Source organism: Lonchura striata, chromosome 3, assembly GCF_046129695.1.
Source record: "Lonchura striata isolate bLonStr1 chromosome 3, bLonStr1.mat, whole genome shotgun sequence".
Lineage (NCBI taxonomy): Eukaryota > Metazoa > Chordata > Aves > Passeriformes > Estrildidae > Lonchura > Lonchura striata.
The window spans coordinates 77,956,521-77,980,641 of NC_134605.1; the positions used below are offsets into that span (position 1 = coordinate 77,956,521).

General features: G+C 39.7%; 3 protein-coding genes across 11 annotated transcripts in view; 2 read left to right on the top strand and 1 right to left on the bottom strand.

Annotated features, from left to right (window-relative positions):
• MDN1 (midasin AAA ATPase 1) overlaps nt 1–17,836 on the top strand; it is a 92,602-nt gene extending 74,766 nt beyond the window's left edge. The window contains exons 80-102 of one of the 2 annotated variants that reach the window (XM_021545486.3): nt 314–540; nt 892–1,038; nt 1,260–1,432; nt 1,814–1,975; nt 2,106–2,243; nt 2,489–2,630; nt 2,860–3,029; nt 3,308–3,451; nt 4,109–4,241; nt 4,840–5,165; nt 6,663–6,824; nt 7,200–7,301; nt 7,453–7,654; nt 8,112–8,282; nt 9,747–9,904; nt 11,430–11,519; nt 11,891–12,006; nt 12,615–12,789; nt 13,407–13,480; nt 13,574–13,688; nt 14,301–14,364; nt 15,570–15,712; nt 17,046–17,836. In XM_021545486.3, coding sequence (XP_021401161.1) covers nt 314–540; nt 892–1,038; nt 1,260–1,432; nt 1,814–1,975; nt 2,106–2,243; nt 2,489–2,630; nt 2,860–3,029; nt 3,308–3,451; nt 4,109–4,241; nt 4,840–5,165; nt 6,663–6,824; nt 7,200–7,301; nt 7,453–7,654; nt 8,112–8,282; nt 9,747–9,904; nt 11,430–11,519; nt 11,891–12,006; nt 12,615–12,789; nt 13,407–13,480; nt 13,574–13,688; nt 14,301–14,364; nt 15,570–15,712; nt 17,046–17,234 — 3,523 coding nt within the window. In that variant the 3' untranslated portion in view covers nt 17,235–17,836. The remainder of the gene's footprint in view (nt 1–313; nt 541–891; nt 1,039–1,259; nt 1,433–1,813; nt 1,976–2,105; nt 2,244–2,488; nt 2,631–2,859; nt 3,030–3,307; nt 3,452–4,108; nt 4,242–4,839; nt 5,166–6,662; nt 6,825–7,199; nt 7,302–7,452; nt 7,655–8,111; nt 8,283–9,746; nt 9,905–11,429; nt 11,520–11,890; nt 12,007–12,614; nt 12,790–13,406; nt 13,481–13,573; nt 13,689–14,300; nt 14,365–15,569; nt 15,713–17,045) is intronic. The other variant, XM_077782306.1, reaches the window with a different exon arrangement.
• Nucleotides 17,837–17,996: 160 nt separating this feature from the next.
• LYRM2 (LYR motif containing 2) lies at nt 17,997–19,643 on the top strand. Its single transcript, XM_021545515.2, has 3 exons — nt 17,997–18,060; nt 18,201–18,341; nt 19,248–19,643. Exons 1-3 carry the CDS (start codon nt 18,016–18,018, stop codon nt 19,326–19,328), a joined length of 267 nt encoding a protein of 88 aa, XP_021401190.1. The 5' UTR covers nt 17,997–18,015; the 3' UTR covers nt 19,329–19,643.
• A 1,796-nt stretch (nt 19,644–21,439) lies between these two features.
• ANKRD6 (ankyrin repeat domain 6) overlaps nt 21,440–24,121 on the bottom strand; it is an 85,945-nt gene continuing 83,263 nt past the window's right edge. For all 8 annotated transcript variants that reach the window (XM_021545561.3, XM_021545553.3, XM_021545533.3 and 5 more), the window contains one exon: nt 21,440–23,715. In XM_021545561.3, coding sequence (XP_021401236.1) covers nt 23,156–23,715 — 560 coding nt within the window. In that variant the 3' untranslated portion in view covers nt 21,440–23,155. The remainder of the gene's footprint in view (nt 23,716–24,121) is intronic.

The following is a 24,121-nucleotide window of genomic DNA, read 5'->3' on the forward strand; positions in this document are numbered from 1 at the left end:
TCCTGTCTCAGCTTCCCACTTTGTCTTTGGTCTCTCAGGATTTTATCCCCATAGCTCCTTAGCTAATGAGGTGAATTTAAAATATAAATGAAGGAAGAAATTTTCGTTTTAAAATACATTTGTAGCTTATTTAATAACAATCTTCTAATTTTCTCCCTGCTTCAAACAGTGTGAATATGAGCTTTTTGTCAAATCTTTTATTTAATTTCAGGATGGAGGTATGCTGCTTCTCCCTTATCCATGACCGAAAAAAGGTTTAATCTTAAGTTGGACTGTTTGTTCTTCTTTCAGTATTATGGTATTTCTGTTGCAGGAGAGACTTTGAAGTTTGCACATCAGCTGTGAGTTGTTTGCTGGAAGTCTCAGCCCAGTTACAAAGCATAGAGTCCCTGTTTCTTCCAAATGGGCAAGACATGGAAGCTGCAAATCAGATGACCCTAATCAAGAGCCTAAAGTATATACAAGAAGAAGTTAATAACACATCTTCACACTTCACAGCCTGGAGAACACAGCTTCTTGCTTCTGTGTCAGATTGCATTGGTAAGGACCATTTTTCTCCACCTGATTTGTAATGTTGATAGAGACGCAAGAATTTATTTGTTTGGTTATTGCTGAAGGTGGCCCTGTGTTCCTTCTGATATCCAAAAATTCATGAAATTAAAACTTGCAGAATTTAGTCCAGACTTTATTTGTGCAGTATAATCTTTTTGCCATCTCTATTAGTGATGGATCCTGCACCGTAGTTGTAGGTCAGGAATAGCAAGGAGATTTTGGTAGAACTGTGTAGTAAAAGTTGCTTAGTGCTGTCATTGTCCTTGCATAAAGGAAACATAGAAACCTGTAATCTGATATTTACAAGCATGTAAAACTGCCTATGTTATGGTTCAAAAGGAAATCAACAGTCAGATGAAGAGTTTGTGGAGCAGTTCTCAACAAAAGTGGAAACTGTTATCCGTGCTGTTCTGTATGCTGTTCAGTGTTTGGTAGAGAGAAAACAGGAAGGTGGAAAAGAGGAAGAGAAATCTTCAGAGGAAAATGGTAAGTTTGTCAATATACATGAGTGGGGAGCAGAAGATTTTAAACCATGCAAACCTTAATTTCTTGAATAGTGTGTGTCAGAGTCACTAATACACAAGGAAATTGCTATTTTAATAGAAATTGTGTATTTAAACAGGGCAGCTATTTCTAGATTGCTTGCTGTAACCTTTTTTAGAAATTCCTGACTTGATCTCCATTTTTTTAATGTGTTTCAAACAAAGAGGATGCAGCCTTACTTGATGTGATTAAAGCTGGACATATAACTAAACTTTTGGATGAAGATCTTTCTGCTGATTTGGAGGCTTTACATGTGCAGAAGGCAATTTTAGGGGTTTCAGAACTCCTGGAGATCCTGAAATCCTATAGGGAAGACTGCACTTCATATAAACATAAGGTAAAAATTTTTATTTTCATTAATTTTTGGCTTAGGAGTCTCAAGGGATCTGGAATTGTAACTACTTTGGTGGTTAAACGTGCATTGCTTCTTCTTGCCCAGTGTCTTAGAACTATGGAGAAGTACCTAGAAGTATGTGCCAAACTGTGGACAAATAAAGGTAGTCTTCTGTAGTGCAAAAGCCAGACATTCCTGTAGTGAGAAGACAAAGTTTTTGTGAAAGATCTACAAAAACCTCCAGAAACATTAGAAATTGTACCTAATCTCACCTGCTGATATTTCTGCTTCGAGCAGCTGTTTTCAGTCAGTCATGAGCCTCTCTGAGGTGCATGTCAGTAAGTACAAGTAATGACTGACAGCTGTTTCTTGTTTTAACTGTAGTTCTTCAACCAGGCCTGCTATTTGCTGGTGCGTCTAAAGCCCATGTTGTGTAAATATTCAGACGTCATTCTGTTCTACCTCACCATTTCACTGGCATCTCACAGGAGTACTGGAAAACTGCTTTCTGTTCTAACCAGCATTTTTACAGAGCTTGCTCTGAAGGTAAGTTATTAGAGGTAACAGTGGATATATGGCAAGCATATAGTTAATGTGTAAAAGTCTTGAGTAGAAAGCAAGCTGAAAATTGTATTTACTACTGAGGAAGATTTTTAGTTTCTTTTCACCTTTGCAGGGATTTTGTCTGCCAAAAGAGTTACTTGAAGATGAAGCAGGAGAGGGAGCAACAGAGTTCCATGACTATGAGGATGGTGGTATTGGAGAAGGAGAAGGCAAGAAGGATGTGAGCGACAAAATAGAAAGCGAAGATCAGGTAAATGTTTGGGGTTGATCTTGTTTAATTGAAGTGAAGCTGAAAAGCTCTTGAAATCCATGATGTGGATGTCTTAGGTAAAAAGAAACATGAAATTATCTTCAGTCTTCTATTTCTTTTGGCTTTTATCTTTGCATATCAGCTTATAAATATTGTTGTGATACTTTTAATATCATAGTGTCTTTGTGAAGCTTTTAATATATAGGCAAGATCCATTGTAATTTTTGGCTTTACCAATGATTTAGATAGAAGACAGTTTTCAAAAAGGAAAAGAGAAGGAGAAAGAGGATCAAGATTCTAAACCAGACATTGAAGGAGAAGACAATGCAATTGAAATGTCTGAAGACTTTGAAGGAAAGATGCATGATGGAGAACTGGAGAAAAAAGGTTTGGTTCTTCCACTCTGGCAAACTTATAAAAAAAGTTATAGATCAGTGCAGTAATGGTTGATGCTTTCCTATAACATGTGCATGTGTGTCCTTTTCAGCATATATCAGTTAACTGATTGGGGTGATAAAATTAAGATTCAAAGTATGATTGCTTATTTGCTTCAAAAGTTAACAAAAACATTAGCTTTCTCTCTTCTGTACTGAAACACATTCTGAACTGTACACAGAAGATGAGGAAAATTCAGATGAAGAGGAGGAACTGGATAAGCAGATGGGAAATCTTGATAATGCTGAAGCTGACGATAAACTAGATGAAAGGCTCTGGGGGGATGATGAAAATGATGATGATGAAGATGCTAGTAGTAAAACAGAAGAAACTGGACCAGGAATGGATGAGGTAATAAGGAACAGAGTGGGAGAAAAAAGTATCAAAGAAATTGAACTTTGCTAACTTAATGTGACCTAGAATGGGAATTGCCTCTCATAGCTCTTTGCCTTAAAATTTCATGGAGTTTCAGAGTTAACATTCTGTTGAGTGTTGTTTGGGGTTTTTTTGGGGGGTTTTTTTGGGTTTTTTTGGTTTTTTTGTTTGTTTGTTTTTTTGTAGAAGATGGTGTCACTGAGACTTTGAAAAGTGGATAAAATAATTGAGTTTCTTTTTGGATTTATTAATAGGAGGATTCAGAGCTTGTTGCAAAAGATGACAATCTGGGGACAGGAAACAAGGATACTAAAAAACAGCCTCCCAAGAATGAGGAAAAAGAGCAACAGGACGAGGACAGTGGAAATAAAGAGAAAATCCATGAACAAATTGATGAGGTAAAAATTATTTGGACTACATGGAGTATTTTGCTGTTAAACCACACTCTTTTGCTCACACCATGTGATTCTGAGAATTTTAAATGCTTTTTTTTAATAGTGAAGTACCCTGAAAAAAAGTTAGTTCATTTCAGAGCTAAAAGTAAACCATACTAGTAGTATCCATGATAATACACATTCATTTTCTGATTCATATTCCAGAAAGGATTTTTTTTTTTTTTGCAGTACTGTGAACTTGTAATGGCTGCCAAAACAGGCTTTACACTGAGTTGGTGTTTGATGGACAAATCTTTAAACTCTTAATTCTTCTGTGTTTAGCAACAGAAACACCTTAGTATGCAGGTGTACATTTAGCATCTCCAAGAGTGCCCATTCTGTGTAGAATGTTTCAGCTAGGAAAATTGGCTTTTGAACACAAAACATGCTGGTTGTAAGTACCACAAATTTAAGTAAATGCATTTGCTGAAATTAATCTTTCTGCTTTTCATGCATGAGTATATGTACCACTGGAAATCCACTTTTAACTGATCAGAATGTAATGCTGTTTCCAGTATTTCTTTGCCTTAGAGAATACAGTAGTATCTTGATTCTTATCTTTGCCTATCCTCCCACTTAGTCCATGGCTGTTATTTTTTCCCCCTGTTCTTCTGCTGACAGCGTGAGTATGATGAGAATGAAGTAGATCCTTATCATGGCCAGCCGGAAAAGGAGCCTGAAGTTGAACCTTTGGACCTTCCTGATAATCTGAATCTGGAAAGTAATGAGAAGAGTGATGATGAGGAGGATGAAGGTATAGCTGAAAAATGAAAGCCATATGGAAGTTAGGGGGAAAAACAGATCAGGAACCCTTTTGTCTGCAGAAAGGAGAGAGATGGTGGTAGATTCATAACCACCAAGAAGCTGCAAATTCATTTGTGCATCAAAATGCCAGCATACCAAATGCAGGCCAGACAAGAAGTCAGCATTACAACATTTTCCTTTGCCTCCTTTTCATGCACACTGTGGACCATGCTTTCTCATGTTTTCCAAGTGATACAGCCTAACTTAGGCTGGAATCTCCTTATTTAATTGTCCAGTTGCTTTTGTGGTTTCATTTTTTTTTGTATTATACCTTCAAGTATTTGTACTCTTAAAAGTCAATTGATCCTCAGGAATATTAGGTTAAAGAAAGTTACTAGGAATTCTTCCTGCTGTACTGCTAGATAGAAGTCAACTGTGACTTAAGGGAATTATCCGGCTACAGAAAACAAAAATTCTGTGTATAGAAGTGAGTATTTTATGGGTTTTTGATAGGCTGGGCAGTTTTATTCCAAATATCTACAATATTCGCTGTCTCTATACTTCACTGAAAGTTTTATATACGTTTCTGATTTTCTATTTTAATCCAGAAGAAGAGAATGATTTTGAAATAGATGAGAAACCTGTAGATTTAAATGAGGCAGACAAGACAGAAGACCAGAATGAAGAGGATACCGGTGAGACAGAAAAAGATGATCAAGACACAAAAGCAGCTGAAGAAGGCATTTCTGAAGACAAAGAGGAGAAGGAAGATGAAGGAGACAAAGATGCTCATGATCAAGAAGAAAAGGCAGGGAACACCGAGGATGCAGAAGAAGAAGAAGAAGAGGAAGAGTCACAGCCACCTGATGAGAAAAAAAAAGAATCTGCTGAAGATAAGGGAATCCCTAATGAAGACCAAGGCCTTCAACCTCAGGTACAGTGTAATAAATAAGTGTGATTTTTTTTTTTTTAATTGCCTTAGACGAGATTTAAGAAATGGATGAGCTCTGTGATACTCTAAAACAAATTTGACATTGAATAGATACAATGTTAGTACAGTCTTCATCAAGATAACAAGAACTAGGCTTATTAAAAATGTGTTTCTGCTGTGTCCCTGCTGCCTCCTCGGCCTTGTGTTAGAATGGAAAAGACTATTTCAGCTGGAAGGGACCTACAGTGATCATCTAGTCCAACTGCCTGACCACTGCAGGGCTGACCAAAAATTTAAGCTTAATATTAAACACATTGACCAAATGCCTCTTGAACAGTGACAGTTTTGGGGCATTGGACACCTCTCTAGGAAGCCTTTTCCAGTGTTTGACCACCCTCTCAGTAAAGAGGTGGTACTGAAGTCCTAATAACCATTCCCATGCATCCTATCACTGGGTACCAGGGAGAAGAGTTCAGCACATCTCTATGTCCCTTCCTCAGGAAGTTGTAGAGAGCAATGGGGCCACCCTTCAGCCTCCTTCTCTCCAAACTAAATATGCCCAAATTCCTTAGTCACTCTTTATAGGACATTGCTTCCAGCCCTTGCACCACCTTTGCTGCCCTCGTCTAGATATATTCAAGGACCTTCACATCCTTCTTAACTTGTGGGGCCCAGAACTGCACACAGCACTCAGGTGAGGATGCACCAATGCTGAATACAGTGTTTTTCATACTGTTTTGATCAGCTGGTGTTGCTGTGTTTGATGCACCTCAGGAAGGGGATTGCCTTCTGGGCTGCCAGGGCTCAGTGCTCACTCACGCCTAGCCTGCTGTAGGCCAGCATCCCCAAGTCCCTTTGCAGGGCTGCTCTCCAACCACTCCTCTTTCCAGTCTATGCTTGAGCCCAGTGTTACTCTGTCCTAGGTGCAGAATCCAGCATTTGGACCTGTTAAATTTCATCCCCTTAATCATGGCCCACTACCCCAATCAATCCAAATCCCTTTGCAAGGGGCCTTTTGTCCTTCAAGGACACAGCGCCTCCCAATTTATATCAGCAAACTTGCTAATGGAGCATTCAACTCCTGTATCCAGATCATTGATAAATGCATTGAACAGCACTAATCCTGGAGCTTGAAACTCAAGGAACAGCAGTGGTGACTGATACCAGATGAAATCCCATTCACTACAACTATTTTAGCCCTAGAATCCACCCAGCACACTGTGTATCCACTCATCCCACAGCTAGACAACTTGTCCAAAAGGATGCTGTGAGGGACACTATCAAAAGCCTTACTAAAAATCCAGAGAAACTGCATCCACTGCCTTCTCCTCGTTTGGTAGGCCAGTTGCATCATCATCAAAGAGGTATCCAGTTAAACAGAATGGCTTTGTTAAGCCATCCTGACTGTGTCTTATAACTGCATTTGTCTTTAAGCGCCTTTCAATAACACACAGTTTTCAATGTGTTTTAGAATGTTAAAATAATCTGATGTTATTTTAGGAAGAGGAGGATAAAGATAATCCAGAGATGGATGAAGAGATCCCTGAGGCTGAGGAAAGAATGGAGCATGAAACACAAGGGCAGACTGGGCAAGAAAATCTTCAGAGTGACAGTGCTGTTGAGCTGGCTGGAGAGGCATCAGAAAGAGACCAGTCTAAAGAGGTAAATTATGTGGAAGTGTCTGAGTTAAAAAATGCTATATTTGTGAATACATCTTCAAGTTGAAATCAGGGAACTGCTGCTGTAGGTTTTAAGAACTGTGTATAAGACCTTAATTTATACCAGTCAAAAATTCACTGAAAAAAACCTTAAAGACCATGTAGATAACCTGCATTTTCAGTGCTATAAAGGTAAGTTTAGGATAATTGTTGAACTGTAGAAGTGGCTTGTCTGCTATCCATAAGAATTATACTTGCAGTTATGAGCCATTGGTCATTCAGAACAGAATGTAGCAAAGCATTGCAGTTTAACATCTGGAGTTTGTTTACAGTAGTTTCTCTTTTTAGTTACACTTGATTTTTTTTTTTTTTCTTTTAGGAAAGTGGAACTGGAGCTTCAAGTGCAAATCAGTCAGAAGGCCATGAATCCACACGCATGGCCCGGATGGCTTCTCAGAAGCAAAGCATGAAAAATACACAGGTTCATTTCTACTTTTATATCTTCGTTTAAATGTCTTAATATTAACCAGCAAATAAGCAGGACTCAGTTTCTCCTTGTTAGAGCACTGTTCTCATTAGTGGTGGGTTACACCTCTCTTTGAAGTTCATGGTGTTAATTTGTTCCTTTTCAGAGTTTCAAGAGGAAACCTGGCCAGGCAGACAACGAGCGCTCGATGGGAGATCACAATGAATATGTCCACAAGCGACTGAGAACCATGGAATCCAGCAGTGATGCAAAGCAGGATACAATTCAGCCTAAACAAAACGTGGAGGAGGCTGATGCATTTGAACATATTAAACAAGGCTCTGAACACTATGATGCACAGACATATGGTACAGTGGTATTTCTGGGGGTAAAGAGTTGTCAATGCAGAATCAAATCCTGAAACGCTTGTATTTTCTGTAGTTTTCCCTGTTTGCTTTTTAAAGTTATGTTTAGCAATCCTTGCTTTGGTTAAAGGTGCCACACCACTTCACTACAACAAATGCTACTTCTTGGCAGTCAGACTCAAACTAACAATAACACTTCTGATTTTGACTATTATTAACAATAACAATACTCATTTTGACTTTAAAAATTTGATTTTATCTTAATATCTTTACAATCTATTATCTTCAAATCTTGCTTCAGCTAATCAAGGCAATAGCTTACTGACATGACACAGCACAGCAGAGTGAAAGATAGAACAAGGGTTTGAGCCTCAGATGTCTAAGTTCACTGATATTGATATACAGTAGCCTCATAATGCACTTGACTCACTTGACTACTTGTATTGTTGTCTTTGTGCAGACGTAGCTAGCAAGGAGCAAGAGAAACCTATTATGCCTCCTGAAGAAAAGGAAGAAGGAGACTGTGAAGATGCAGCAATGGAAACAGATATGCAGGATGAGGATCTAAGAGCAGTTGACACTGAAGAGCTGAAGCCAGAAAAAAAGAAGTCTTCTGCCACTAAACCTCCTGGTACATTAACTTGAAAAGCATTCTAAATGCATACTGATATGGATCTTTAGATGTATATGTAGGTATTTAGATTTCCATGTAGTGGATATGTTTCATAAGGCTGTATGCCTGCTCTAAATTGATTCCTCTGCAGCAGTATTCTTCTGCCTAGTAACCAGCATTAGCCTTTGCTAAACTGATTGAGTGACAGAGGGGTTTGCTGCTTTCTTTCAAGTTAATGATCTCTAATCTTTATCCACCACTTTGATGAAATAAAAAGCAAACACTTCCCTGCTGTTCAATGCAGTGCCAATTCACTTAACTAATTGGCATTTACCAACGCATTCCAGTGTCACCACCATCAGCACCACGTAACTCAACTGCTTTATGCATAACTTCTGGGAAAAAAAAACAAAAAAACAAACCAGCAAGAAATAGAGGAGCTGGTCTGAACAACATCTGGTGAGGTAGCACCAGACTCCCACTGCCTTCTTTCTAAGTGAGGACGAAACTGAGCAGCTATCGGAAGTGGTTGGTAGACAAGATAGGTCTGGCTTGTCAGCTGCATCCTCCCTGGCTTCCCAAAAAAAAAAAAAGCTAGGTGAAGCATCTCTTGCCAATTGCAATAGAAATGAATCAAAGTAAATGACATCATAGCATGGAATTTTATACAGTTTTTTTCTTGACTTCTTGAACAACACAAAGCATGGCTGGAGAGGGGAGACGAGTTTTACAAGCCTACATTCTTGCCTCCCACTCCTTTGAGCTTTAATCACTTAGATCTCTTGCTAGACTCTTTATTTATGGTACAGGTGTGCATGTAATCAGTCTACTTGTTTTTCCACGTGATTCTCTTAACTGTATGTTCTGAAAAACTAGTCTCTGGAACATGTCCTACAATGTCATTTTTTTCTCTTTTCGAATAATTCCCAAGAAATGAGTTGTTAAACATCATAGTACAGTAGAAACAGTAATAAACTCTCTAGACCATTCCTTTATTTGTTAATTGATTTTTGATTTATAGAAAACTGTTCTATTAAAAAAAAATCAGAGAGTAAAAGATAAGCAAAGATTACAGTTTTTAATGATGATTTTCTGACTTCTCAAATTACTTTATACCTCCTATCATTCTGTCATAGAGGCTATGAGAGTCAATAAATGTACTTCACTACTGGAACTCTCAGGTGTTAAATATCTGCTAACTATTACTTTATTTGGCAAGAAGTTTACAAGACAGAAAAATAATTTGCATTAGGAAATGCATGGTTTTCTGTTCCAGTGAGTTGCAAGATGTATTCATCCCATTCCTAGAATTAAATGTCTTAAAATTTGGCATGAAAATTTAGTTTCCTTTTAAAAGAAAATATCAGCTGTACTCTACAAAGCATATGAGATGCTCTGTGAAAGAATCAAGATACAATATTGTTTCTTGTATTATGTGTGGTCCATGAAGTCTCCACTAAGTAATTAGTTTTGTGGCTCTAGGACCGGGTGACGTGGAGCCAGAGCTCCAGACTGTTGACTCAGAGGATGTCAATGACTCTGCACCGGAAAAACTACTAAAGGTGGCTGAGGAGAAGCCAGAGAGAAGCAAGGACTCGACCATACACACAGCCCACCAGTTTCTGATGGACATTCCCCAGGTAGGATACCCAGTCTGTCTTCTTTCAGCTACAGCAGGAGAAACAGGTGGATTTACTTGACCTGTGTTAATTAAACTCTGTGAATGCAAAAGACTAGAATTACTTTTTTCAACCAATTCAGTCATTATACATTAATATAGTACTTCTTTATAACAGCTGATTGTAGGTATTGTAGAACCTTTTGGAGCTTTTTATGAATGTCTCAATTCAAAAAATACCATGGTCTAGATGATCCTAGAGCTTCCTGTAACACAGTTTTCCAGTGCAATCTTCTGTGAAAAAGCACATTTTATCATAAAGACCTATGGCATAGAAGCAGTTGGTGATGCATAATCAGTTGATAAAATAAAAATATTTTCGGTGTCTGGGTTTTTTTAGGATTGACCTTTTATTCTTACAGTATGGTGTCCTAAGTACACACATGGAGGGTGCTATTTTACTGTTTCTATGCATAACACAGAAAGGATTGTGTGCCAGCTGCACTGGGTATTTCTATCTTAATGCCAAGTATTGCAGCTTTTTGGAAAAAGGCTGCTGAATGCAAGTGCTCTCCTGTTGTCAGAATAATTGTGGCTTTGTGGTTTGCAGGTTTTTTCCAACTGGCACGCAAAAGGTGGAACAGGAGAGGGAGCTCTTGCAGCACCATTTAAAGGGGAAGGGAAAGAGGCAGCTGGGGGAAAAGTGCAGCTTCTCACCTTTCAGCAGAAGAAGAGGAGAGAAATCCCCTCTGTGTCTTTTCTTTTTCCCTTCCTTAAACGTGCAGTAGGTGACCAGTGGGACAGCTGCTGCCTCTTGAGGAATGACAAGTTACTGTAACTTTTGAGTTTAGAGTCATGGACTTATTTTCCTTAGTCTGTAAGCCTGCAGGTTATACAGACCATGTATTGCTCTTTGCAATACATGGTCTGTATAACCTGCAGGCTCTGCCAAACTGGGGTTTGTAAGTCAGGGACAGAGACTGTCACTGAAAACACAGTGAGAGTAAAAGAAGTATCAGGAAGCTTGCGTGTCCTTTAACAGACTGGTTTATCAAATAATATTTGGTGCCATGTAAGGAGGATGATGTCATTCAATCTTCAAGTGGTTTGAATGAAGCTTGTAAAAAAATATAATTAAATGAAGTATACTATGTTTACAAAGATACTAGTTAGGTCTAGTGCTCAATAGTTTGGTCTCCATTATACTGTTGATAAATCTGGTGTTTCTCAAGATCATTTCACTGATTTATCTTGAAATTCTATATTTTATTGTATTCAGTATTAGTGTCATAGATGTTCCTAGCTTTGTTTCTATATTGATTAAATCACATATGGAGATGTTTGTGGGGAGGTATTTATCCTTCATGTACATAGAAACTATTAAAAAACATGGTGATTTAGAATCTTCATTTAGATATTTGGGTGTTTTTTGTTTATAAGAATGAGAGCAATGCATTTTCCTTTCTTTATAGTTTGCTATACTTTGAGGATCACCAGATGTGTAAACTTATTTTTCTGTCTCATAAAATTCATAACTCCACTTCTAGCACATCATTAGAGATCCTGAAGACCTAAGAAAGGAACTTGAAAAGCAATTGGAAGCTTGGCACACACAACAGCCTGGAACTCCAGAGGAGGTTTGTGATCTTATTTGAATATAAAACTGTCATAAGAATCCTTCATTGCATTATTTCATCTTCTTTTACTACTAAAACATTGAGGAATCCAAGCAAGCTGGAATCTAAATACTCAAAATCACATGATAGAGATACTATTTATGTTGTTGCATTTAACTTACTTTGAAAAACATACTGCATTATTCTTGAAGCAAGATGCTGTTTCAGATCTTCTTTTGAATGTGAATGCAGACTGTCATGTGAGACACCCTCAGTTTTAGCTGGTTACTGCCTTCCCCTTAGTGCACTGAGGTTTGGTTTCTTTCTTCAGACAGTGCTACCCAACTTGTTTTGTTCTTTCATAATTCACTTTAATGTGTGTGATATTGTAGGAGAAGGAAGCAGCACAGCTGTGGCAGAAGTATTTAGTGTTGACAGCTCCTCTATCACAGCAGCTTTGTGAACAGCTGCGACTCATCCTGGAACCCACTCAGGCTGCCAAGCTGAAGTAAGTTGGGTCTTTCTGAGGCTTCTGATTTCTTAAAACTCATTAAATTGGGGCACTTTAACCTCTGTAATTGTGCAGCTTTATGTTGTTCTTTCATTACAGTAGTTATTCTTGTTTGCAAATGCCTTCAATTTCCTTGTATAGGAGCATTAGGTTATTTTATGAAATGCAAATATGATATAGTAGTCAGGACCCATCCTGAGGATATTGGCTCCTACTTTTTTTTTTCTCCTGTGCAACAGGTGATTAATGAACTTAGTCAAAGATTATGTTAAATGTCAAAATGTTTTACATAGTTCATAATATTAAAGGATTGTTTTTTAAAGACATATAGACTTGTTTCAAACTGGTGGAGTGTAAATTCAAGGTCTTCCTTCCATTTTAGGTACCCAGATATAAACTTCTTTTAAAACTAATGAATATCCATCTTACATTATAAATGTGGACAATATTTTTATCTATAACGAAATATCAGTATTAAAACTGCTAATATTGGACTTGTAGTTTAAAAAAAAATATTTGATGTGTATGCTGCATAGACCATGGATTTCCAGAATGAGATACTTGCTGATAACCCCTGTCACTATGTCTTTTTTCTCAACTTTCAGAGGAGACTACAGAACTGGGAAGAGACTGAACATGCGCAAAGTGATCCCGTACATCGCCAGTCAGTTCCGAAAAGACAAGATCTGGCTGCGAAGGACCAAGCCCAGTAAACGACAGTACCAGATTTGCCTGGCTATTGATGATTCCTCTAGTATGATTGACAATCACTCTAAACAGGTAAAATAAAACCTTGGGAGGAGTACGGAGAAACCACCTGTCATTGATGCATATCGCAGTTGCTAACTTGTTTCATACAGAGCTGGTAGCTGCTGGAAAGTCTCCCAATTCCAAAGCACCTATTTTTCCAGTCCATGTGCTTGACCTCTTGTCACTTCATGCCTAAGAGATTTATTCACAAAATATCAGTGAAACCTAGCTGAAAGGAAGAGCTGTTAAGTTTGTTAGAGATGTACATATCCACTGTAAAACTACTTTTTGTGGTCTACAAAAGGCCAAAACTTCCTTATCTAGCAGTTCATTGGAGCACTAAATATCCATTCATCATAGCCCACTTGTAGGGTTTTTATTAATTAAAATGGTTTGTTTCCTTCTGAACAGTTATTTATTTCATTAGCCTACCTAAAGTGGTATGTCTAAATCAATCAGCTGAAGCCCTCAAGCAGAACTAATGTCTCTTTATTGCACTATCTTACATAAGACAGGCAAAAGGATAGCCAGTCTCTTCAACTATCTTTCTAGATGATGAAAAATAATTTCAGTAAAATTCTTCATATTTAATACTGGGCTTTGAGTACTGACTATGCTATTTTTGATGCAACTTTTTTCTTTAATAGCTTGCATATGAATCCCTAGCAGTTATTGGAAATGCTCTGACTCTTCTAGAAGTGGGACAAATTGCTGTGTGTAGGTGAGTTTATTTGAAATCTTGACTTTTCTTCAGTATTTCAGAGCTGAATGTAAATACCAGTTTCATGCTGTAATTTTCTCTTTTTTTCTGAAGCTTTGGAGAGAGTGTTCAGCTGCTGCACCCGTTCCATGAGCAGTTCAGTGACCAGTCAGGGACACGGATACTGCGTCTTTGCAAGTTTCAGCAGAAGAAAACAAAAATAGCCCAGGTACACAAGAATGCCTCTAGGGCAACAGGTTTGCCAGTCTCTTCCAGACAAGATATCAGCAGTTTCATGGTTTTATGATCACTTTGTAACACTTACTAGTTTTTTGTATTTGAGAGTCTGATAGCAGGGTAGGTAACAAAGAAATAAAATGGTCATAGTTTTATAACACGTGGAGTGTGTTCTCACTTTTAGTTCTGTTGTATACCACTTTTAAGCATTCACCTTTCTCTGTATTGAGTCCTAAAATATTGTTGATGTTCTTAATTTTAATGGGAAGTATTAAACTAGATACTTCTGTTTCAAGAAGTTCAACTTAGAAATAGGTTGTATATTTTCAATGATGCCATTAATCTCGTTAGCAGTGTACTGTGTTGATGGCTTTGCTAGTATTGTGAAAAAAATAAATTCTGTTTGAAGGCTCTCTGAAGATTCTTTAGTTCAAAAGTACTTAATAAATTTAAAGCAGGAGTTAATTCTAAGAACCGTATCTGTGTTAAGTGGTCAGACTTAGCATTTAAAATAGAGAAAGGTGTTCTTTAGACATGTTTACATTTTAAAGTTTATTATTTTTATGATGAGATAACTTGATTTTCTTATCTATTTCCTCTGCAGTTTCTAGAATCATCAGCAAATATGTTTGCTGCAGCACAGCAGTTGTCTCAAAATATTAATCCGGGTGAGTTTTTTTGTGTTACTGTGCTTGTTGCCATGGCAGTGGAATGCTCACTACAGTCCTGAAGTAGAATCCTGCCAGGAAGACTCTTGGGACTGAAATATCACTTGCATTAGAGCTTTGGGTTTTGCTTTATCAAAAGCAATGTTTGGTTGAAATTTAGCTCAAAACTTGGGTGACACCTACTTCATATTTGTCAATAATTCATTAAAATTTTGTGTAAGACTTTTTAAAAAAGCACATCTTACGTGTCTCCCTTTACCTCCTGATTGCAGACTGTGTTAAGGCGTAGACAGTGCCAGCTTGGAGCATTGTCCAGCTTCCTAAGGACCATGACTCTCCAGACACTTATCCTGCTTGAGTTCTCTAGGCGTTCAGAATCACACTGCTCTGAGGACAGAATTTGCCTCCTACCTGCCCTTCACTGTCCTGCAGCTTTAGGTCATGAGCTGCTTGAACTTCCAAGAAAAGCTGGAAAACTGCTTGCCTCATGTCTGCCCCTAGTTAGTCTAAAATATTGTTATGTGATAGTTAAAAGCTTGTCATGGTGGCACCTGTATTTTTTATAAGTTCTTGTTGTTGAAGTACTCCAAGAACTGGACAGTCTGGGATTTATAATCCACAGCTGTTCTGCCACAGGGTGGCCAGGGTGTCACAATATTTTGAGAGCAGCATCCAGTTCTGTTAAACTAGCCAGGGATGAAGCAGCAATCGGCTCCTTAGGATTAAGGAGCTGGCAAGAGAAAAGGCTGTAGGATCCATCACCTCTTTCTGTAAAAAGACAAAGCCCTGTCACATTTGGGGCAGGGCTGCAGAAGTGTGTTCTGCATCCCTCTGTAACAACTGGGGCATACATTCCTGACTGTAATTACTGTGGTTTTACGTGTAATTAAGGGATGACAGATCCATAACTTAGAATGTACCTCTAGAGGGATATATCTGACTCTAGGTGTAACTTGGGTCAAGTAACGTCTTCAGAAATAGTTGGTGCCGAGGAACCCAGCATGGGTGCTATGTCTGATGTTTCAGAAGGTTTACTTCAGACTAACTGGACTGACTTGACAAAATCCTATTTGATCAAGAGTTAATTTCCTTAGGAATACTCCTTTTTCCATTATACCCACAGGCCAAACAGCAAAATAGGGGTTTTTGCCTTTTAAACGTTTTACTCTGAACTTACTGGAATTTTAAATGTTCTTTGTGCTCAGAAACAGCACAGCTGCTTTTGATTGTATCTGATGGAAGAGGCCTTTTCTTGGAAGGCAAGGAACGGGTGACAGCAGCAGTTCAAGCAGCTCGGAATGCCAATATCTTTGTTATTTTTGTAGTGTTGGACAACCCTAATTCCCGGGTAAGTGAACAAGGGAGAAGTATTCACTGCAGTGAATAAGAAACTGATACAAATCTTTTTCTTGTCTTTTATAGTGCCATACAGCTACCTTATCTTTTGTAGAGGTCAGAGATACTGAACCCAAATGCAGTTTTCCACGTCTGTCAGATCTACCATTTCTTCCTACTGTGCTTTTTATCTTTTGTATTTAAAAAAAAAAAATCTCAGCTTCCATGCCACAGAAAGGCTAAGAGCTTCTGTCTTCAAACGGAATACTTGTAGCTCTTGGCCACCAGGGAAGCAGCTGGCAGGTTGACAGATTTGGAGTTTGAGAGATGCTTTGTTCCATCTCAGCTCTGATTCAGCTTGATAATTTCTGACAGCAGTCCCCAACTGACATGACAGCTGGAGCCAGTATGAGATTAAACATTAGACAGAAGGGAGTATGTGAGAGTTATTTAGTGCCTCAGTTGGGAAAGCTGAGTCCTGCATCTGGTAATGGGAGAAGAAAAGATATCATTGAATGGGGAGCTTAAATATATGGGAGTGTTTCAGGAAGGCTCTTTAGTGCAGTAAGTGAGCAAACATAAGCCTGATAGAGAATTATGTGGTAAAGACTCTTAATTTTGTGGTTTATGTTTTCTTCCTGTATCTTTATTTTTGCATGCAAAACTCATCTGCTATGTTTAGTGTTGAAAAACTAACAGTTCTCCTGCTGACAAACAGCTGAAAGGTTCTGATGAAACCTGGCTGTAGTGTCAAGTGAAAATTCTGGGTGTTTCTCATAGGTTTTTTTTTCCTGGGGAAAAAAGGTGTTTTCCATAACATTTATTAACTAAGAAGTTATTTTACAAGAAACATAGCTGGAGTTTAATCTGATTTTTGTCTTTGTAGTATTTGTTGAGATACTGTGAAGTTGCTAAAGAGTCTTCTGTTAGAGCACTACACAAATACGAGTTCAACTCAGCACTAAAGAGCTTACAGACTCTCTTGGGAAGGCATCAAATTAATAAAACTAAAGTGCCAACAGTAAACTCAAATCATAAAATGCTAAGAAAAGACAGAATTGATTTACAGAATTTGGTGTTGCAGAAGCTTAGGCTTAGTCTCTTCTAGCCTATAATTCATGGATTAGTACACTTCTATCGAAAAGGGCAAAAGCATTTAATTGATTTATATGCAGCTTCTGCTCTGATTTACCACTGAACACTTGAAGCGTTTCATCTTAAAAGTATTTTATTAACTTCTAATCTAATGGGGGAGAATTACAAGTACTTAGAAAATAGGGTAAATTCTATCAGTGATCACAGAATAGTGTGTCATTTAGTAGTAACATCAGCACTTTTTTTTACAGGATTCTATTTTGGACATTAAAGTACCTATATTCAAAGGACCTGGAGAATTGCCTGAAATCAGATCTTACATGGAAGAATTCCCATTCCCGTTCTACATGATCCTTAGAGATGTGAACGCGCTCCCAGAAACTCTGAGCGATGCCCTCAGACAGTGGTTTGAGCTGGTGACTGCCTCTGACACTCTTTAGACTTTGTAGACAAGGTCAGGACCCGATTGCTGCTGCTGAAGTGCTGAAATACAAAGAAACTGCATTTCATGGGAGGGGTCATAAAGCTCTTCCGAACTGGAATTATCCTTCAGGAGCTGCCCAGGGGCAGAGACTGTGTAAGAACAATGGTTTGGGTGCATCCTCCCACTTTTGTCAGAGGACAGTTATGCAATGGTGAGGCTGTCTCCTGCTATTCCCACAAGAAACTTAAAGCTTGTCTCAACTTCTCTTCTAATAACTTATTACCTATTAAAAAAAAATAGAGGTAATACTATTCCTGTCTCTCCCTCCCTGCCATAAGTAAAACCAGGTTTGTTCCTGGGAAGGCATTTATGCATTAGAAGTTGAAGTGTCTTGCAAATAAGACTTTTCAGCATCACCCGTGTGGAGGTGCCTCTGGGAAGGAAAGAGTGGTGAGCAGGAGAGGCAGATGGTTTTACTCAACCAAAAAAAAAAAAAAAAAGTACTGATCCCAGCCTTACCACTTTACACTGTGAAGTTTGCCCCTGTCCGAGGCAGGCGTTGGGGATGTTTAATAAATCCGGTGTCTTGGAGCACGGACGTGATTTTTCATTGCAGAGGCTATGCATCTTGTACCGTCTGTTCTAATAAAGAGAGGTACCGCTCTTTGTAGCTCCGCCGCCTGCGCCTGGGGTCGGTCGAGCTGGCGCGGCCGCGCCGAGGCGGGAGATGGCGGCCTGGCGCCGCCCGCGCGGGGCGGGCCCGGCGGCCCCGTGCGGGGCAGGGGCGCAGGCGCGTCATGGCGGCCGCGCGGCTCCCGCCGGGCGCGCTCACCCTCAGGCAGGTACGGGCGGGCGCGGGGGCTCGGCAGGCCGCGTTCTGCAGGAGCGATCGGTGGCTGTTTAAATACCCCTCGAAGCAAAGCGCCGAGGGCGCGGCTCGCTGTGCTGGGGCAGCGGGCAGACTTGGCTCTCTCCTCGCCAGTTCCTGAGGCGGCAGCAGGTCCTTCAGCTGTACCGCAAGATCCTGCGCGCCATCCGGGACGTCCCTGCTGAGCAGGATCGCCGCTACTTAAAGGACTGGGCCAGGGAGGAATTCAAGAGAAATAAGGATGCCACAGAAGAGGTGAGGATTGGGAATCCGCATCTGATCGCCTGCCCTCGGGCAGGTCGCTGCACTGTCCTGTCCTGTGTCCTGGCGGTTTGTTTTATAGGTGTAGCTTCCAGACGGGTGAAAAGTGCCTGGTTACTGTTTCCTCATTTATGCGAAGAAATAATCCAGCATCTCTAAACATTATTCCCTCTCTTAGCAATAGTAATGTTTCTCAAATTTCCAGAGAATAATCTGGAATTAAAAACCTAAACAATAAATACTCAGTCAAATCACAGATTAGGAAAACCATGTGTATATATGGTAACTTACACAAACTTAATAACAGTTAAGCTTTTTATAGCTTTTTATTTTGCTTTAATTTCACTTATATTTAACCACCATACAATCAGGTGGGATGGTTAAGGATGTGAAGCCAGTGTGAAATGCAGAAACCTTCACATTTCTTGTACATCTCCTGTTGTCTGCTTCCTAGTTCATTCCCTTTTCTAGCCAGCGCCCAAGGAATTGGTGGCTGAGCTATGCAGACAAAGCCTTAGAGCCCTTAGACAGTGTTGAGAGAAACCCACACCTGCTGTGTAAAACCCATCTCCATAATGCTTGTGTGCTGTTCTCACTACTGGCTTGCAAAGGCAGTACATACACAGGCATAAAGCAAACATTAGGGGTTTGAATCCTATTAAAAACTGAGTTTTAAACAAAAGCCACAACCAAGTACATTGTTGCAGAACTGGAGAAAATTAATCCATTTATTGACCTGGTTTTTAACCATTTCAGAGACAGCAGTGTTAGGTTAGAAGTAAATGACAGTAGTGCCAGTAAGAGTTGTGTGTATTTTAATGCATTAATAGTCTGCATGCTTGTGTAAAACCCACGCTGTGTACAGACATACAGTTCACTAGATTCCAATCTGTTTTACAGGATGCAATCAGGATGATGATTACTCAAGGCAACATGCAACTTCAGGAACTTCAGAGAACACTTAAGCTGGCAAAATCATGATCATCATTTTATTGACAGTTTAATTTTTATCTATTGCAAATAGACACAGTGTTTTTTCCAGAATGTGGTTAAAATGGCAGGCTTTGCTAGTAATGTTTGAAGGAGGAATCTTTCACAGCGGGAGTTTTATTTTTTCCCCTTCCCCATCAATTTCTCAGTTTTGCTACCCTCAGAAGTGGAAATCACTTGGACACAAAGGACATTAAAGAACTGCATGGATGATGTAGCATGTGCTGCAGGAAAAGCAGAAAGCACCAAAAATTACGACAGCTGTGTTAATGCCAGTGCAATGAAAAATAAATATATGCCAGATTATTTTGTCTGTGGTAGCTGAAATTGTTAATATTCACAATGACAGCTCTTCATGTACTGTGCCAGGGATTTTCACTGAAATTCGTGATTAAAAAAAGAATTTGGGATAAATAAATTGGTGCAGAACAAACAAACATTAAAAAAATGGTTTGTATGTAGATGTTACTTTTCAGTAGTAGCTGAATTAAACGTAAAAGGGGAGGCCTTTAGTTATGAAAATGGGAGATTTTAGCCCCAGAGATGTTTATTACGAAGTACCTTCAAACTAGTATTTAAAAGTCAATATATAAAGAAGAATTACAGGTAGAAAATACGAACTGCAAAAGTTCTGGTTTGTTTAGTCAAATGTTATACTACTTCTAATTGTTAGCTTGCAACAGTTCTCACTTTCCTTAAGCTGTAGTATATATTTTTTTTCCATATAATTTAAAAATGCCTGCATGAGCTGGGGATTTTCTCCACATAGCTAGACAGGCAGCAGTAGATCAATGCCTGATTGTTTTAGGTTGTGATTCCAAGACATGCAGGAACTACTCCCTCTCCCACTCTGCTATTGTAGTTCCCTTGGGGAGCATCCCTGTTTCAAGGTGGTTTTCTGCAGAGGGGCTGAGTTGCACAAACTGGCAGCATATCAGGTAAATAGGTATCACCACTGGCACCAGGGAAGGGACAGGACAGAATTTCAGGCTACAGGAGGAATGCCCCAGTTGAGAGCAGGAGTTATGGCTCAGATCTGTATAGACTGAAGCCTCTGAGCTTCAGTCAGTAGGAAAAATACATATCTAAAAATGCTCCATTAAAAATTTACATTTTATTAACATTTTCTGGTAGAACAGACTGACAGAACACTTTTGTGTTGGGGATTTATTTTTCGTGTTAAGAGAAAGTGCTGCTTACAAAGGTATTTTAATTGAACAGCCATAACCAGTGTTGGCCATTACCACAGTAGGCTTCCCTTCCCCTTCAGCCAGTGCTTGGATTTCTGTTCCTTATTTAGGAGGCTTTACCCTGCTGCCTCACGATGGTGCTTTCCTTTTGGAGCCCTGAGCCTGCATTACCCCTCTGACTCCCAGTTTATACATTTCCAGGTTGTGGGCATGTAATCCAGAGGTAGGATTGACAGGCAGGGCTCTGGACAGATGCTGACCTCTTGAGTGCTGCTGCCCTACATCTCCACCGCTCTGTGTGCTTGCCAAGTAAAAAATTGCCAGCCAGAAGCCTTAAAGAGTCCAAGTACAGCCTGCAAGGGTAAATAAAGTTACCTGAAGAGACAGGTAGGTAGATCACACCTGTTTTATAAAGTCCTTCACAGTTTTGAAGAAGGGCGCGGTATAGAAAGGAATCAGCAGGAAATGCTTCTCTTTCTTTTACCATACACTCACTGGCTTCAGAGAACCTCTAAAATCAGTAACCTGCTGCCTGGTTACTGCCTTAGATTACTTGGTAATTACTTGGATTTAGTTAGTTACTTGGACTTATGAGTGTGGTCCAGTGTGGTCTGTATGGGAAGTAGAGCTAAAGCCACAGCCTCTCCCTGGGGCTTGGGCAAGCTCAGGAGCCTGTGTCTGATCTGTGCTCAGCTCAGCCCTGCGCCTGTAACTTCTGAAAGGGGTACCAGCACCAGCCAACAGACAGCACTTAATCCCTGCAGCCTCCCTCTGCAAGACGGCAGACTCATTTTTGTGTTTTATAACCACAAACAAAAAGCTTAGAAGTTGAAGTCCAATCTTCTGCTCCCCCTTCAGTGTCAACTGAGGGGACTGTGAATTTTCTGTGGCTAGAAAATGTTACACCACACATTTCTGAGCAACACTTACTTTAATTGCTTGGCAAAACATTAGCTTCAGCCAGGTGATACAAATTTTCAATAGCATGCTTCTGCATTCCTACTGTAGCTTAAACAGAACTGTAAACATACCGAAGTGTCTACACTAGACTACAGAAGTCAGGGCAAGAAAACTAGTATTTCCAAAGCCACAGATACACTTCTCTTCTTGTGATAGTGCATTAATAGCAACGTTAAAAATATTGTTGTATAATATGACTTCTTTTGCTTTATACATCTGCTAAGAAGACAAAAGTTTAATTACTAATTAGTGAATGACATTCTTCAGTATTGATTTCAGAGCTCCTTAGTACAAAAAAAAAAGTATTTTTCTCCTTGGCATAACAGTACCATCCTGTGTTGGAACTAATTTTGAACAGTTGTTCTATCATGATCTGGTAAGTAAACTTACATTTCTAGCAGAATGTGATGGAGCCTTCTCAGACGTGTAAGGAGGAAACCCTAAAGGGGTGCAAAGGCAATAGTTATAGTGCCTTGAGATTTTTTGGAGTCTGTCAGCATGGACAGCATTGGTCAATGAAAGTTCTGATTTTATAACAAAACACAATAATAAAACTTTAAAATGTTGAGTGCTGTTTTGTGGGACTGTTTGTCCTAAAACCTGTAGACTTATCAGGGCCTGGTCTCCTTTTTAGAGACAGAAGGGAAAAAAAACAGAGGACGAATCATTCAGAGGAAAAAAGGTAAGCAGTCTGGGCAAAAATCCTGACTGCAGAAAAATAAAATTTGAATACAGGGAGCCAAGCTTTCACTTTCTTAGATAAAGGACTTTTTCAAGCTTCTTCAATAGGACACTATTAGCCATTTCCTGCTTGAAGGAAAAAATATTTATATAAACATTCAACCTAAAGAATAGACCACAGTTACAGTAAAATACTTGCCATCCAAAACAAGATTTCTCAGATTACTGGAGTAGAGTCCCAACAACACTGTAACCACAAGGAACTCTGCAAACAGGACACCATTAAAAAAAAAAAAAAAAAAAAAAAGACAAATCAAATTTAGCACTTGTTTTAATAATGGAAAACCAACAGAAAGGCAAAGTGGTAGCTGAAGCCTCTGTACCTAATAGGATGATTTACCTTAGCACCTCCCTTCATGGTTGCCTGCCCTCTCCCAGCTAGAAGCTTGCATCTGTCAGCTACCTGGGCTTGTAACTGGAGTGGGTTCTTTAGCTTCTCTCCACTGACTAGAGAGACACACTGGGAGTAGCTAAAATAGGATCAATAGCCCTTCATCACTAAGTAATTCTGTCAAAAACTTTCAAATATCTTGGATTTATTTCAGTACTGGTAACACTACGTGTTTACATGTGGCATATAGTAGAACCCTCTAGTCTGTCCTGTGTGGAAGTAAGGGAATTCCCTTTTCAGAATACAGTTTTGGTTACTAATGCAGTTTGGTTTCAAGCAGCATCTGGAAACTGAGAGTGCAATATTGACAGACTCTTGGAAATAACAAAGAAAGGATCTAATCTGCAGCATCTTTTTGTTATCAATATAGTTTGCATATGAACTTTCCTCAGTTATGGAGTTTCCAAAGTTATTTCTACTCCTGAAATAGAGTGTTGTGTTTGGATGAAACAGGCACTACAAATATCTATATTCCAAATTCCCATACAGCAGGTTGCACAGTGAGTCCTGTTGCTCGGTTAGCTGCCTGGCAGGTGCTAGCTCTCTTTCTGCACTTTAGTCCTTAATTTGCTCAGCTCCTCTTCTAAGCATTTGATGTGCTCCTTGAGCGCAGCTTTGTCCTGCTGCGCTCTCTGGTTTGCTTGGCACCTGGCTTCTTCTATCTTCCGCTCGTACCACTTCTCCATCTGCGTGGAAACGGCCTCAAAGAAGTACTGGGTTATCTCCAGGGCCTGGGAGGTGTCTCTGAGCGGAGGGGCAGGCAGGGCTGAGGGCTGCTGCTCCTGGCCCTGCTGTGCCCCAGCATGGTGCAGAGCTTTGTGCCGTGACTGCCCGCTTCTGCTGGACCTTTTCGTCTGAGTTCCTTTGTCAATGAAGCAGCCGCTCTGTAGTTCTGTCTTTGCAGGTTCAGTCCCTGGCTGCAAAGCAGCTTGAACTTTAACATGTCTTAATTTGGAGCCCGAAAGCTCAGAGCAGGGCAGATCCTGCTGGAACCTGTGGAACGTGCTGGCACTCACAGCTTTGTCCTTTGGCCTAACATCTTGAGCAGGGGCAGAAGAAGAAACTGGTCCACCAGCCACTACCTGTTGCTCTGTACCTATAGAACAAATTATAGACAGCATATTAAGAAAAGCTCTGGGCACTTATTTTAGCACTCAGAAGACCTCACTGTTTGATGAATGATGGGGTTTTGTGTGTACCTTCTACAGGCTTATAGTAGTTTATCGCATCTTCAAAGTCAAGTGATGTAATAGAAAGTCATTAAAGGAGAAAAACTGGCCCAGGCAGAGAGGTGCTGCATTGCAGCTGTGGGGCCAGATGGACAACAGAAAAAGGACATAAATATTAGCCAAAAATTCTTCACTGTGAGGCACTGGCACAGGTTATCCAGAGAAGTTGTGGTTGCCCCATTCTCAGAAGTGTGCAAGGCCAGGCTGGATGTGGCTCTGAGCAACCTGGTGCAGTGGAAAGTGTCCCTACTCATGGCAGGGGGGTTGGAACAA